Below are 17,767 nucleotides of genomic sequence, written 5' to 3' on the forward strand. Positions count from 1 at the left end.
GCTGGCTGAGAGTGAGAACACACATCCAGCCACCCCCTACCTCCTGGCTGGCTGAGAGTGAGAACACACATCCAGCCACCCCCTACCTCCTGGCTGGCTGAGAGTGAGAACACACATCCAGCCACCCCCTACCTCCTGGCTGGCTGAGAGTGAGAACACACATCCAGCCACCCCCTACCTCCTGGCTGGCTGAGAGTGAGAACACACATCCAGCCACCCCCTACCTCCTGGCTGGCTGAGAGTGAGAACACACGGCACTAGCCATTGTTAATCCAAGCAGGCATCCATCCTGTTGGCTACAGCTGAGAGCCCCACTAGCTAAACACACACACACTGCTTTATCACATTGTGCTGCATACAAGCTGTTTAAATAGGATGTTCTGCTGATATAAACTTGCAGGGCAGAGTTCACATACCAACCGTTCCAGAGAGCATTCAGCACTTCATCTGTACTACAGCTGAGAGGAACCATGGGAGAATGTGTTGTTGAGAGTTGGTAGTTTCCATTTAAAATTCATAATGAGTAAAACCATTTGTCAAAACAGCTGCTACAGTGTGTTGTCTGTGACAGTCAGTCCTGTACCTACAGTGTCTTGTCTGTGACAGTCAGTCCTGTACCTACAGTGTCTCTGACAGTCAGTCCTCTACCTACAGTGTCTCTGACAGTCAGTCCTCTACCTACAGTGTCTCTGACAGTCAGTCCTGTACCTACAGTGTCTCTGACAGTCAGTCCTCTACCTACAGTGTCTCTGACAGTCAGTCCTGTACCTACAGTGTCTTGTCTGTGACTGTCAGTCCTGTACCTACAGTGTCTCTGACAGTCACTCCTCTACCTACAGTGTCTCTGACAGTCAGTCCTCTACCTACAGTGTCTCTGACAGTCAGTCCTCTACCTACAGTGTCTCTGACAGTCAGTCCTCTACCTACAGTGTCTCTGACAGTCAGTCCTGTACCTACAGTGTCTCTGACAGTCAGTCCTCTACCTACAGTGTCTCTGACAGTCAGTCCTGTACCTACAGTGTCTTGTCTGTGACTGTCAGTCCTCTACCTACAGTGTCTCTGACAGTCACTCCTCTACCTACAGTGTCTCTGACAGTCAGTCCTCTACCTACAGTGTCTCTGACAGTCAGTCCTGTACCTACAGTGTCTCTGACAGTCAGTCCTCTACCTACAGTGTCTCTGACAGTCAGTCCTCTACCTACAGTGTCTCTGACAGTCAGTCCTCTACCTACAGTGTCTCTGACAGTCAGTCCTCTACCTACAGTGTCTTGTCTGTGACTGTCAGTTCTGTACCTACAGTGTCTCTGACAGTCAGTCCTCTACCTACAGTGTCTCTGACAGTCAGTCCTCTACCTACAGTGTCTCTGACAGTCAGTCCTCTACCTACAGTGTCTCTGACAGTCAGTCCTGTACCTACAGTGTCTCTGACAGTCAGTCCTGTACCTACAGTGTCTCTGACAGTCAGTCATGTACCTACAGTGTCTCTGACAGTCAGTCATGTACCTACAGTGTCCCTGACAGTCAGTCATGTACCTACAGTGTCTCTGACAGTCAGTCCTCTACCTACAGTGTCTCTGACAGTCAGTCCTCTACCTACAGTGTCTCTGACAGTCAGTCCTGTACCTACAGTGTCTTGTCTGTGACTGTCAGTCCTGTACCTACAGTGTCTCTGACAGTCACTCCTCTACCTACAGTGTCTCTGACAGTCAGTCCTCTACCTACAGTGTCTCTGACAGTCAGTCCTCTACCTACAGTGTCTCTGACAGTCAGTCCTGTACCTACAGTGTCTCTGACAGTCAGTCCTCTACCTACAGTGTCTCTGACAGTCAGTCCTGTACCTACAGTGTCTTGTCTGTGACTGTCAGTCCTCTACCTACAGTGTCTCTGACAGTCACTCCTCTACCTACAGTGTCTCTGACAGTCAGTCCTCTACCTACAGTGTCTCTGACAGTCAGTCCTCTACCTACAGTGTCTCTGACAGTCAGTCCTGTACCTACAGTGTCTCTGACAGTCAGTCCTCTACCTACAGTGTCTCTGACAGTCAGTCCTCTACCTACAGTGTCTCTGACAGTCAGTCCTCTACCTACAGTGTCTCTGACAGTCAGTCCTCTACCTACAGTGTCTTGTCTGTGACTGTCAGTCCTGTACCTACAGTGTCTCTGACAGTCACTCCTCTACCTACAGTGTCTCTGACAGTCAGTCCTCTACCTACAGTGTCTCTGACAGTCAGTCCTCTACCTACAGTGTCTCTGACAGTCAGTCCTCTACCTACAGTGTCTCTGACAGTCAGTCCTCTACCTACAGTGTCTCTGACAGTCAGTCCTGTACCTACAGTGTCTCTGACAGTCAGTCCTCTACCTACATTGTCTCTGACAGTCAGTCCTGTACCTACAGTGTCTCTGACAGTCAGTTCTGTACCTACAGTGTCTCTGACAGTCAGTCCTCTACCTACAGTGTCTCTGACAGTCAGTCCTCTACCTACAGTGTCTCTGACAGTCAGTCCTGTACCTACAGTGTCTCTGACAGTCAGTCATGTACCTACAGTGTCTCTGACAGTCAGTCCTCTACCTACAGTGTCTCTGACAGTCAGTCCTCAACCTACAGTGTCTCTGACAGTCAGCCCTCTACCTACAGTGTCTCTGACAGTCAGTCCTCTACCTACAGTGTCTCTGACAGTCAATCCTCTACCTACAGTGTCTGTGACGGGAGCCAGTTAGGACTTGATAGGCTGTAGAACTAGAGCCATGAAACATACATGAATATACCCACTGTAGGCTACGTAATGTAGAACTAGAGCCATGAAACATACATGAATATACCCACTGTAGGCTACATCTGTAGAACTAGAGCCATGAAACATACATGAATATACCTACTGTAGGCTACGTAATGTAGAACTAGAGCCATGAAACATACATGAATATACCTACTGTAGGCTACATCTGTAGAACTAGAGCCATGAAACATACATGAATATACCTACTGTAGGCTACATAATGTAGAACTAGAGCCATGAAACATACATGAATATACCTACTGTAGGCTACATCTGTAGAACTAGAGCCATGAAACATACATGAATATACCTACTGTAGGCTACATAATGTAGAACTAGAGCCATGAAACATACATGAATATACCTACTGTAGGCTACATCTGTAGAACTAGAGCCATGAAACATACATGAATATACCTACTGTAGGCTACGTAATGTAGAACTAGAGCCATGAAACATACATGAATATACCTACTGTAGGCTACGTAATGTAGAACTAGAGCCATGAAACATACATGAATATACCCACTGTAGGCTACGTAATGTAGAACTAGAGCCATGAAACATACATGAATATACCTACTGTAGGCTACGTAATGTAGAACTAGAGCCATGAAACATACATGAATATACCCACTGTAGGCTACGTAATGTAGAACTAGAGCCATGAAACATACATGAATATACCTACTGTAGGCTACGTAATGTAGAACTAGAGCCATGAAACATACATGAATATACCCACTGTAGGTAGGTGGCCTATACCTGTTGTTGATGTCCCCAGTACGTAGCCTGTGACGCTACGTACTGTAGATTCATATACCCACTGTAGGCTACGTACTGTAGATTCATGTACCCACTGTAGGCTACGTACTGTAGATTCATATACCCACTGTAGGCTACGTACTGTAGATTCATGTACCCACTGTAGGCTACGTACTGTAGATTCATGTACCCACTGTAGGCTACGTACTGTAGATTCATGTACCCACTGTAGGCTACGTACTGTAGATTCATGTACCCACTGCAGGCTACGTACTGTAGATTCATGTACCCACTGTAGACTACATACTGTAGATTCATGTACCCACTGTAGGCTACGTACTGTAGATTCATGTACCCACTGTAGTCTACGTACTGTAGATTCATGTACCCACTTTAGGCTACGTATTGTAGATTCATGTACCCACTGTAGGCTACGTACTTTAGATTCATGTACCCACTGTAGGCTACGTACTGTAGATTCATGTACCCACTGTAGGCTACGTACTGTAGATTCATGTACCCACTGTAGGCTACGTACTGTAGATTCATATACCCACTCTAGGCTATGTACTGTAGATTCATGTACCCACTGTAGGCTACGTACTGTAGATTCATGTACCCACTGTAGACTACATACTGTAGATTCATGTACCCACTGTAGGCTACATACTGTAGATTCATATACCCTCTGTAGGCTATGTACTGTAGATTCATGTACCCGCTGTAGGCTACATACTGTAGATTCATGTACCCACTGCAGGCTATGTACTGTAGATTCATGTACCTACTGTAGGCTACGTACTGTAGATTCATGTACCCACTGTAGACTACATACTGTAGATTCATGTACCCACTGTAGGCTACATTCTGTAGATTCATATACCCACTGTAGGCTACGTACTGTAGATTCATGTACCCACTGTAGGCTACGTACTGTAGATTCATTGCAGCAGATATGTGGATATCTAGCCTAATCTCAGCACCCAGAACCAAATCAGCTACTGGATGTTAATGTTATGGCTGTAACGAGAGACCAGTGGATATGTGATGTTATACCAGAGACCAGTGGATATGTGATGTTATACCAGAGACCAGTGGATATGTGATGTTATACCAGTGGATATGTGATGTTATACCGGAGACCAGTGGATATGTGATGTTATACCGGAGACCAGTGGATATGTGATGTTATACCAGAGACCAGTGGATATGTGATGTTATACCAGAGACCAGTGGATATGTGATGTTATACCAGAGACCAGTGGATATGTGATGTTATACCGGAGACCAGTGGATATGTGATGTTATACCAGAGACCAGTGGATATGTGATGTTATACCAGAGACCAGTGGATATGTGATGTTATACCAGTGGATATGTGATGTTATACCAGAGACCAGTGGATATGTGATGTTATACTAGAGACCAGTGGATATGTGATGTTATACCAGAGACCAGTGGATATGTGATGTTATACCAGTGGATATGTGATGTTATACCGGAGACCAGTGGATATGTGATGTTATACCGGAGACCAGTGGATATGTGATGTTATACCAGAGACCAGTGGATATGTGATGTTATACCAGAGACCAGTGGATATGTGATGTTATACCGGAGACCAGTGGATATGTGATGTTATACCAGAGACCAGTGGATATGTGATGTTATACCAGAGACCAGTGGATATGTGATGTTATACCAGTGGATATGTGATGTTATACCAGAGACCAGTGGATATGTGATGTTATACCAGAGACCAGTGGATATGTGATGTTATACCAGTGGATATGTGATGTTATACCGGAGACCAGTGGATATGTGATGTTATACCAGAGACCAGTGGATATGTGATGTTATACCAGAGACCAGTGGATATGTGATGTTATACCAGTGGATATGTGATGTTATACCAGAGACCAGTGGATATGTGATGTTATACCAGTGGATATGTGATGTTATACCAGAGACCAGTGGATAGGTGATGTTATACCAGTGGATATGTGATGTTATACCAGAGACCAGTGGATATGTGATGTTATACCAGAGACCAGTGGATATGTGATGTTATACCGGAGACCAGTGGATATGTGATGTTATACCAGTGGATATGTGATGTTATACCAGAGACCAGTGGATATGTGATGTTATACCAGAGACCAGTGGATATGTGATGTTATATCAGTGGATATGTGATGTTATACCAGTGGATATGTGATGTTATACCAGAGACCAGTGGATAGGTGATGTTATACCAGAGACCAGTGGATATGTGATGTTATACCAGTGGATAGGTGATGTTATACCAGAGACCAGTGGATAGGTGATGTTATACCAGTGGATAGGTGATGTTATACCAGAGACCAGTGGATATGTGATGTTATACCAGAGACCAGTGGATATGTGATGTTATACCAGTGGATATGTGATGTTATACCAGAGACCAGTGGATATGTGATGTTATACCAGTGGATATGTGATGTTATACCAGAGACCAGTGGATAGGTGATGTTATACCAGTGGATATGTGATGTTATACCAGAGACCAGTGGATATGTGGTGTTATACCAGTGGATATGTGATGTTATACCAGTGGATATGTGATGTTATACCAGAGACCAGTGGATAGGTGATGTTATACCAGAGACCAGTGGATATGTGATGTTATACCAGTGGATATGTGATGTTATACCAGAGACCAGTGGATATGTGATGTTATACCAGTGGATATGTGATGTTATACCAGTGGATATGTGATGTTATACCAGAGACCAGTGGATATGTGATGTTATACCAGTGGATATGTGATGTTATACCGGAGACCAGTGGATATGTGATGTTATACCAGAGACCAGTGGATATGTGATGTTATACCAGAGACCAGTGGATATGTGATGTTATACCAGTGGATATGTGATGTTATACCAGAGACCAGTGGATATGTGATGTTATACCAGTGGATATGTGATGTTATACCAGAGACCAGTGGATAGGTGATGTTATACCAGTGGATATGTGATGTTATACCAGAGACCAGTGGATATGTGATGTTATACCAGAGACCAGTGGATATGTGATGTTATACCGGAGACCAGTGGATATGTGATGTTATACCAGTGGATATGTGATGTTATACCAGAGACCAGTGGATATGTGATGTTATACCAGAGACCAGTGGATATGTGATGTTATACCAGTGGATATGTGATGTTATACCAGAGACCAGTGGATAGGTGATGTTATACCAGAGACCAGTGGATATGTGATGTTATACCAGTGGATAGGTGATGTTATACCAGAGACCAGTGGATAGGTGATGTTATACCAGTGGATAGGTGATGTTATACCAGAGACCAGTGGATATGTGATGTTATACCAGAGACCAGTGGATATGTGATGTTATACCAGTGGATATGTGATGTTATACCAGAGACCAGTGGATATGTGATGTTATACCAGTGGATATGTGATGTTATACCAGAGACCAGTGGATAGGTGATGTTATACCAGTGGATATGTGATGTTATACCAGAGGCCAGTGGATATGTGGTGTTATACCAGTGGATATGTGATGTTATACCAGTGGATATGTGATGTTATACCAGAGACCAGTGGATAGGTGATGTTATACCAGAGACCAGTGGATATGTGATGTTATACCAGTGGATATGTGATGTTATACCAGAGACCAGTGGATATGTGATGTTATACCAGTGGATATGTGATGTTATACCAGTGGATATGTGATGTTATACCAGAGACCAGTGGATATGTGATGTTATACCAGAGACCAGTGGATATGTGATGTTATACCAGTGGATATGTGATGTTATACCAGAGACCAGTGGATATGTGATGTTATACCAGTGGATATGTGATGTTATACCAGTGGATATGTGATGTTATACCAGAGACCAGTGGATATGTGATGTTATACCAGAGACCAGTGGATATGTGATGTTATACCAGTGGATATGTGATGTTATACCAGAGACCAGTGGATAGGTGATGTTATACCAGAGACCAGTGGATATGTGATGTTATACCAGTGGATATGTGATGTTATACCAGAGACCAGTGGATATGTGATGTTATACCAGTGGATATGTGATGTTATACCAGAGACCAGTGGATATGTGATGTTATATCAGAGACCAGTGGATATGTGATGTTATACCAGAGACCAGTGGATATGTGATGTTATACCAGAGACCAGTGGATATGTGATGTTATACCAGAGACCAGTGGATATGTGATGTTATACCAGAGACCAGTGGATATGTGATGTTATACCAGTGGATATGTGATGTTATACCAGAGACCAGTGGATATGTGATGTTATACCAGAGACCAGTGGATAGGTGATGTTATACCAGAGACCAGTGGATATGTGATGTTATACCAGAGACCAGTGGATATGTGATGTTATACCAGTGCATATGTGATGTTATACCAGAGACCAGTGGATAGGTTATGTTATACCAGAGGATATGTGATGTTAATGTTATACAAGAGACTAATGGTCAGTGGATATCTGAAACTGATCCCAAAATGTACCATGTCCTACCAACTCAACTTTGACCACACAAATACTGTAGGAATGCCTTAACCCATCAACAACCTTAGTACCCCACACTGTTCCCCTGAGCGGCCCGCGCTGTTCCCCCGGAGCGGCCCGCGCTGTTCCCCCGGAGCGGCCCGCGCTGTTCCCCCGGAGCGGCCCGCGCTGTTCTTCATCTCAAAAACTTTAACAACACATAAGCATGCTTTGACATTTTCAGATGCACGGTTCAGGACTTTCATTATGACTTTGCTTTTACACCGCCGACACTGCTCCGTTACACCGCCGACACTGCGCCATTACACCGTAGTAGTATACATTGGAGTGAAGCACAGACTGACACAACAACAGTGTTGTAGTCTGAGTTTGTTTAGTTTGTAGTTTTGGAATGGTTTCCTGTTTATCACCTGGTAGCATGGGACTGTCTGGGGTTGTGACCTGTCTGTACCAGCAATTCTGCCGCCCACATTCCTCGCTGGAGAGATAAGATGGATAGCTGACCCTGTGGACAGAAAGGTCAAGCGCTCATAGCAGGCATGAGAGAAATGTCATTTTATAAAGAAGCCTATCTTCATTCCTATATTCAGTGCAACTTCCTGTTTTGAGGAGGCACAGAGGGCTAGTTTACCATCATCAGTTTAGCTGTATTCTTGTTCTTCCTCTTTTAGGGCTATGTTGAAGATAACAACAAGAGGATTCTAATATCCCATAACTCCTTGCATAAATGAGGAAGAATTCTAGACAAAGGGACCAGTGATAGTAGTTATTACATTGTTCTAACCTGGGTATCTTCAACCTAGATTTAGGGCCTACAAAGAGGATTATCTTCGTTCCTATTTTCAGTGCAATGTCCTCTTTTGACGAGGCAAAAATGTCTAATTAGTTTCCCCATTATCACTGTAGTTTTGTGAAGTTGTATTCTCGTTCTTCCTCATGTCCATCATATAAGCCTTTACACATCCCTCTCCCTCTCTCCTCCAGACATATGTTCTTCCTGCACATAAAGGAGGAGCTGGACAGTGGCAGCCTGCAGATGGAAGCTGAGCAGGCCACGGAGCTGTGTGCCCTCCTAGCCCAGGCTGAGTACGGAGACTACAACCAGAACACAGCCAAGTACTGCTCCAGCCAGATCTTCAGACAGGAGCCTGACCTGGCAACCATCAACAGGTTAGCACAGCAATGACTAACTTGACTCCACCTGCATTCCATTTCCTACTAAGTACTTCTCTGTGCTGACTTGTAGAACTGCTGTAGATACAAGATGATAAAAGTATTACCTTTTTGATTTGTGAAGGCCATCTGAACAGCTGACTAAACTATGGTTTGGTCTTCTGTTATTGCCTTGATGTGGGAGGAGCCTAAGTACTCCCAAATCAGCATATAAATGGGATTCACAACATCTGTCCATAAAACACCAGGCTGCTGACTCAGCTAGCCCTGCAGCTACGTACATTCACTACTGGGCACTAAAGTACAGTTCTCATTCCTCATGTGTTTAGTTTAGTTTTAGTACATTTTATTTTGTAGATAAAAAAAATAATTATATAATAAAAAAAACAACCAGTGTGTAACGCCCTGGCCATAGAGAAGGTTTTTTTGTTCTTTATTTTGGTTAGGCCAGGGTGTTACATTGGGTGGGCGTTCTATGTTCCTTTTTCTATGTTTTGGTATTTCTTTGTTTTGGGCCATGTGTGTGGCTCCCAATCAGGCACAGCTGAAGCTCGTTGCTGCTGATTGGGAGTCACACATAAGGAGCATGTTTTTCCTTTGGGTTTTGTGGGTAATTGTGTCTGTTTTGAGTATTTTCCTAACAGGACTGTTTGCTGTCGTTTTGTTCATTTTGTAGTGTTCTCTTGTTTATTTGAATTAAAATTCTAATGATGAACACATCCTCTGCTGCACCTTGGTTCCCTCTTCCAGACAGCCGTTACACAGTGGAGGGACAAAAAAATGAAAACCCAGCAGGGATTATTAGGTGGCAGCATTTTAAATAGAATGGAGAAAACATTTTAATTCTATGGGTGGGCCCCCCAGGTGATTGAACAGTATTACAAAAGCAGAAAATGTAACTCTTCTGTCCCGTCCTGCCGTGTCCGTCTGCAGCATCCAGGAGAAGCACCGTGAGCTAGAGGGTCTGAGCCAGGCGTCAGCAGAGTACCAGGCCCTACAACTGGTGTCCTCCCTGGAGAACTACGGGGTGGAGTGGCACTGGGCCAGGGACTCAGAGGGACAGAGGCTGGCTATAGGGGTCGGCCCTGAAGGGGTATCCATCTGTCAGGAGGACTTCAGCCCCATCAACAGGTATATTCACTAAACTGACCTGACTTCCCCCCCATCAACAGGTATATTCACTAAACTAACCTGACTTCCCCCCCACCAACAGGTATATTCACTAAACTAACCTGACTTCCCCCCCACCAACAGGTATATTCACTAAACTAACCTGACTTCACCCCCACCAACAGGTATATTCACTAAACTAACCTGACTTCAGCCCCACCAACAGGTATATTCACTAAACTAACCTGACTTCCCCCCCACCAACAGGTATATTCACTAAACTAACCTGACTTCCCCCCCACCAACAGGTATATTCACTAAACTAACCTGACTTCAGCCCCACCAACAGGTATATTCACTAAACTAACCTGACTTCAGCCCCATCAACAGGTATATTCACTAAACTAACCTGACTTCAGCCCCACCAACAGGTAGATTCACGAAACTAACCTGACTTCAGCCCCATCAACAGGTAGATTCACTAAACTAACCTGACTTCAGCCCCACCAACAGGTAGATTCACTAAACTAACCTGACTTCCCCCCCACCAACAGGTATATTCACTAAACTAACCTGACTTCCCCCCCACCAACAGGTATATTCACTAAACTAACCTGACTTCACCCCCACCAACAGGTATATTCACTAAACTAACCTGACTTCAGCCCCACCAACAGGTATATTCACTAAACTAACCTGACTTCCCCCCCACCAACAGGTATATTCACTAAACTAACCTGACTTCCCCCCCACCAACAGGTATATTCACTAAACTAACCTGACTTCAGCCCCACCAACAGGTATATTCACTAAACTAACCTGACTTCAGCCCCATCAACAGGTATATTCACTAAACTAACCTGACTTCAGCCCCACCAACAGGTAGATTCACTAAACTAACCTGACTTCCCCCCCACCAACAGGTATATTCACTAAACTAACCTGACTTCAGCCCCACCAACAGGTATATTCACTAAACTAACCTGACTTCACCCCCACCAACAGGTATATTCACTAAACTAACCTGACTTCCCCCCCACCAACAGGTATATTCACTAAACTAACCTGACTTCAGCCCCACCAACAGGTATATTCACTAAACTAACCTGACTTCAGCCCCACCAACAGGTATATTCACTAAACTAACCTGACTTCACCCCCACCAACAGGTATATTCACTAAACTAACCTGACTTCCCCCCCACCAACAGGTATATTCACTAAACTAACCTGACTTCACCCCCACCAACAGGTATATTCACTAAACTAACCTGACTTCACCCCCACCAACAGGTATATTCACTAAACTAACCTGACTTCAGCCCCACCAACAGGTATATTCACTAAACTAACCTGACTTACCCCCCATCAACAGGTATATTCACTAAACTAACCTGACTTCACCCCCACCAACAGGTATATTCACTAAACTAACCTGACTTCAGCCCCACCAACAGGTATATTCACTAAACTAACCTGACTTCCCCCCCCACCAACAGGTATATTCACTAAACTAACCTGACTTCCCCTGCACCAACAGGTATATTCACTAAACTAACCTGACTTCACCCCCACCAACAGGTATATTCACTAAACTAACCTGACTTCCCCCCCACCAACAGGTATATTCACTAAACTAACCTGACTTCCCCCCCACCAACAGGTATATTCACTAAACTAACCTGACATCACCCCCACCAACAGGTATATTCACTAAACTAACCTGACTTCAGCCCCACCAACAGGTATATTCACTAAACTAACCTGACTTCCCCCCCCACCAACAGGTATATTCACTAAACTAACCTGACTTCCCCCCCACCAACAGGTATATTCACTAAACTAACCTGACTTCAGCCCCACCAACAGGTATATTCACTAAACTAACCTGACTTCCCCCCCACCAACAGGTAGATTCACTAAACTAATCTGACTTCCCCCCCCACCAACAGGTAGATTCACTAAACTAACCTGACTTCAGCCCCACCAACAGGTAGATTCACTAAACTAACCTGACTTCACCCCCACCAACAGGTAGATTCACTAAACTAACCTGACTTCCCCCCCACCAACAGGTATATTCACTAAACTAACCTGACTTCAGCCCCACCAACAGGTATATTCACTAAACTAACCTGACTTCAGCCCCACCAACAGGTATATTCACTAAACTAACCTGACTTCACCCCCACCAACAGGTATATTCACTAAACTAACCTGACTTCACCCCCACCAACAGGTATATTCACTAAACTAACCTGACTTCACCCCCACCAACAGGTATATTCACTAAACTAACCTGACTTCCCCCCCACCAACAGGTATATTCACTAAACTAACCTGACATCACCCCCACCAACAGGTATATTCACTAAACTAACCTGACTTCAGCCCCACCAACAGGTATATTCACTAAACTAACCTGACTTCCCCCCCCACCAACAGGTATATTCACTAAACTAACCTGACTTCCCCCCCCACCAACAGGTATATTCACTAAACTAACCTGACTTCAGCCCCACCAACAGGTATATTCACTAAACTAACCTGACTTCCCCCCCACCAACAGGTAGATTCACTAAACTAACCTGACTTCCCCCCCACCAACAGGTAGATTCACTAAACTAACCTGACTTCAGCTCCACCAACAGGTATATTCACTAAACTAACCTGACTTCACCCCCACCAACAGGTAAATTCACTAAACTAACCTGACTTCCCCCCCACCAACAGGTATATTCACTAAACTAACCTGACTTCAGCCCCACCAACAGGTATATTCACTAAACTAACCTGACTTCAGCCCCACCAACAGGTATATTCACTAAACTAACCTGACTTCACCCCCACCAACAGGTATATTCACTAAACTAACCTGACTTCACCCCCACCAACAGGTATATTCACTAAACTAACCTGACTTCCCCCCCACCAACAGGTATATTCACTAAACTAACCTGACTTCAGCCCCACCAACAGGTATATTCACTAAACTAACCTGACTTACCCCCCCACCAACAGGTAGATTCACTAAACTAACCTGACTTCCCCCCCCACCAACAGGTAGATTCACTAAACTAACCTGACTTCAGCCCCACCAACAGGTATATTCACTAAACTAACCTGACTTCACCCCCACCAACAGGTAAATTCACTAAACTAACCTGACTTCCCCCCCACCAACAGGTATATTCACTAAACTAACCTGACTTCAGCCCCACCAACAGGTATATTCACTAAACTAACCTGACTTCAGCCCCACCAACAGGTATATTCACTAAACTAACCTGACTTCACCCCCACCAACAGGTATATTCACTAAACTAACCTGACTTCACCCCCACCAACAGGTATATTCACTAAACTAACCTGACTTCACCCCCACCAACAGGTATATTCACTAAACTAACCTGACTTCCCTCCCACCAACAGGTATATTCACTAAACTAACCTGACATCACCCCCACCAACAGGTATATTCACTAAACTAACCTGACTTCAGCCCCACCAACAGGTATATTCACTAAACTAACCTGACTTCCCCCCCACCAACAGGTATATTCACTAAACTAACCTGACTTCCCCCCCACCAACAGGTATATTCACTAAACTAACCTGACTTCAGCCCCACCAACAGGTATATTCACTAAACTAACCTGACTTCCCCCCCACCAACAGGTAGATTCACTAAACTAACCTGACTTCCCCCCCCACCAACAGGTAGATTCACTAAACTAACCTGACTTCAGCTCCACCAACAGGTATATTCACTAAACTAACCTGACTTCACCCCCACCAACAGGTATATTCACTAAACTAACCTGACTTCACCCCCACCAACAGGTAAATTCACTAAACTAACCTGACTTCCCCCCCACCAACAGGTATATTCACTAAACTAACCTGACTTCAGCCCCACCAACAGGTATATTCACTAAACTAACCTGACTTCAGCCCCACCAACAGGTATATTCACTAAACTAACCTGACTTCACCCCCACCAACAGGTATATTCACTAAACTAACCTGACTTCACCCCCACCAACAGGTATATTCACTAAACTAACCTGACTTCCCCCCCACCAACAGGTATATTCACTAAACTAACCTGACTTCAGCCCCACCAACAGGTATATTCACTAAACTAACCTGACTTACCCCCCACCAACAGGTAGATTCACTAAACTAACCTGACTTCCCCCCCACCAACAGGTAGATTCACTAAACTAACCTGACTTCAGCCCCACCAACAGGTATATTCACTAAACTAACCTGACTTCACCCCCACCAACAGGTAAATTCACTAAACTAACCTGACTTCCCCCCCACCAACAGGTATATTCACTAAACTAACCTGACTTCAGCCCCACCAACAGGTATATTCACTAAACTAACCTGACTTCAGCCCCACCAACAGGTATATTCACTAAACTAACCTGACTTCACCCCCCACCAACAGGTATATTCACTAAACTAACCTGACTTCACCCCCACCAACAGGTATATTCACTAAACTAACCTGACTTCCCCCCCCACCAACAGGTATATTCACTAAACTAACCTGACTTCAGCCCCACCAACAGGTATATTCACTAAACTAACCTGACTTCCCCCCCACCAACAGGTATATTCACTAAACTAACCTGACTTCACCCCCACCAACAGGTATATTCACTAAACTAACCTGACTTCAGCCCCACCAACAGGTATATTCACTAAACTAACCTGACTTCCCCCCCACCAACAGGTATATTCACTAAACTAACCTGACTTCCCCTGCACCAACAGGTATATTCACTAAACTAACCTGACTTCCCCCCCACCAACAGGTATATTCACTAAACTAACCTGACTTCAGCCCCACCAACAGGTATATTCACTAAACTAACCTGACTTCAGTCCCACCAACAGGTATATTCACTAAACTAACCTGACTTCCCCCCCACCAACAGGTATATTCACTAAACTAACCTGACTTCAGCCCCACCAACAGGTATATTCACTAAACTAACCTGACTTCAGTCCCACCAACAGGTATATTCACTAAACTAACCTGACTTCCCCCCCACCAACATGTATATTCACTAAACTAACCTGACTTCCCCCCCACCAACAGGTATATTCACTTAACTAACCTGACTGTGCTTTATGCAAAACATGTTATTTGTTGATGCACTGAAAAAAACTAAAAACTAAAGTTGAGGTCGGCTGCCTGTCTTTTTCTACTGTGCAGTTGTTGTATACAGATGTAGCAAAGTTGACAATATAACACTGACCGGTTATACAAACTCAAGGCAGCATACTTCTGTTAGCGTAGACACCGTTAATATGTGATTATGTCGTTCTGTCTACAGGTCTAGACACACAAGGCAATGCTCTCCTGTTGGACATTAGATATTAAGTTATATAGAGCCTACAATGACTCTCTGTCCTCTGTTCTAGGATCATTTATCCCATCATCCAGATGGCCACCCAGTCAGGGAAGAATGTGTGCATGACCATCACTAAGGACAGTGGTGAGGATGTGGTCCTGCTGTTTAAGATGACAAGCACCAGAGCTGCCAGCGGCCTGTACCGGGCCATCACAGAGACCCACGCCTTCTACAGGTCAGCAACCATGTAGCATGGCTTACATACCAACAACATGCCTTCTACAGGTCAGCAACCATGTAGCATGGCTTACATACCAACAACATGCCTTCTACAGGTCAGCAACCACCAACCATGTAGCATGGCTTACACACCAACAACATGCCTTCTACAGGTCAGCAACCACCAACCATGTAGCATGGCTTACACACCAACAACATGCCTTCTACAGGTCAGCAACCACCAACCATGTAGCATGGCTTACACACCAACAACATGCCTTCTTCAGGTCAGCAACCACCAACCATGTAGCATGGCTTACATACCAACAACATGCCTTCTTCAGGTCAGCAACCACCAACCATGTAGCATGGCTTACATACCAACAACATGCCTTCTACAGGTCAGCAACCACCAACCATGTAGCATGGCTTACATACCAACAACATGCCTTCTACAGGTCAGCAACCACCAACCATGTCGCATGGCTTACATACCAACAACATGCCTTCTTCAGGTCAGCAACCACCAACCATGTAGCATGGCTTACGTACCAACAACATGCTCACACAGGGTGACATTTTCCTCTTGTAAACACATCTCTGCTGTGAGCCAATGTACAGTAAGAAATGATAGTATGCAGCACAATATATGTTGTACATTTTCTGACAATTTCCATGAGTTTAGTTTAGTTTTAGTGTACATGTGGAGTCATTCCAGTTTCACAGTGTAATAACATTTTATAATATTGATTTTAGTGTTTTTGGTCAATAACTGTGATCTTACTTGTCCTTCAGGTGTGACACGGTGACGAATGACGTGATGATGCAGTACAGCCGTGACTTCAAGGGTCACCTGGCGTCTCTCTTCCTCAACGAGAACATCGACCTGGGCAAAAAGTATGTCTTCGACATCCGACGCACCTCCAAGGAGGTCTACGACCACTGTCGCAGGGCGCTCTACAACGCCGGCATGGGAGGGGACTGTGTGTCCGGCGAGCGGAGCCCGTCGCGGTCCCCTGGGGTGGGGGAAGGAGGCTGTGAGGAGTGCCAGAGGAGCCGGGTTCTGGAGGAGAAGCTGCAGCAGCTCCAGGATGCTCTGCTGTGTATGCTGTGCTGTGAAGAGGAGATGGACGCTGCCTTCTGCCCCTGTGGACACATGGTGTGCTGCCACAACTGTGCCGTCCAGCTAGAGGTAACCATAACGCCATGGTTTAAAATAAGTATATATACATACTCACTCACTACCGGTCCAAAGTTTTAGAACACTTACTCATTCAAGGGTTTTTCTTTATTTTTACTGTTTTTTACATTTCTACTTAAGAGTGAAACCATCAAAACTATGAAATAACACATATGGAATCATGGAGTAACCAAAAAAGTATTAAACAAATCTAAATATTTTATATTTGAGATTCTTCAAATAGTCACCCTTTGCCTTGATGACAGCTTTGCACACTCTTGGCATTCTCTCAACCAGCTTAACCTGGAATGCTTTTCCAACAGTCTTGAAGCAGTTCCCACACACTCTGAGCACTTGTAGGCTGCTTTTCTTTCACACTGCGGTCTGACTCATCCCAAACTATCTCAATTTGGTTGAGATCGTGTGATTTTGGAGGCCAGATCAACTGATGCAGCACTCCATCACTCTCCTTCTTGGTCAAATAGCCCTTACACAGCCTGGAGGTGTTGGGTCATTGTCCTGTTGAAAAACAAATGATAGTCCCACTAAGCGCAAACCAGATGGGAAGGCGTAACACTGCAGAATGCTGTGGTAGCCATGCTGGTTAAGTGTGCC

At 44.6% G+C, this 17,767-nt stretch overlaps 1 protein-coding gene across 2 annotated transcripts in view; it reads left to right on the forward strand.

Moving 5' to 3' along the window:
* Positions 1 to 17,767, forward strand: part of LOC106596795 (E3 ubiquitin-protein ligase MYLIP-A) — a 36,672-nt gene that overhangs the window by 13,745 nt on the left and 5,160 nt on the right. Inside the window, exons 3-7 of one of the 2 annotated variants that reach the window (XM_045696875.1) lie at positions 9,084 to 9,269; positions 10,206 to 10,403; positions 15,824 to 15,988; positions 16,089 to 16,202; positions 16,768 to 17,164. In XM_045696875.1, coding sequence (XP_045552831.1) covers positions 9,084 to 9,269; positions 10,206 to 10,403; positions 15,824 to 15,988; positions 16,089 to 16,202; positions 16,768 to 17,164 — 1,060 coding nt within the window. The remainder of the gene's footprint in view (positions 1 to 9,083; positions 9,270 to 10,205; positions 10,404 to 15,823; positions 15,989 to 16,088; positions 16,203 to 16,767; positions 17,165 to 17,767) is intronic. The other variant, XM_045696876.1, reaches the window with a different exon arrangement.

Source organism: Salmo salar, chromosome ssa02 (genome assembly GCF_905237065.1).
Source record: "Salmo salar chromosome ssa02, Ssal_v3.1, whole genome shotgun sequence".
Classification (NCBI taxonomy): Eukaryota; Metazoa; Chordata; class Actinopteri; order Salmoniformes; family Salmonidae; genus Salmo; species Salmo salar.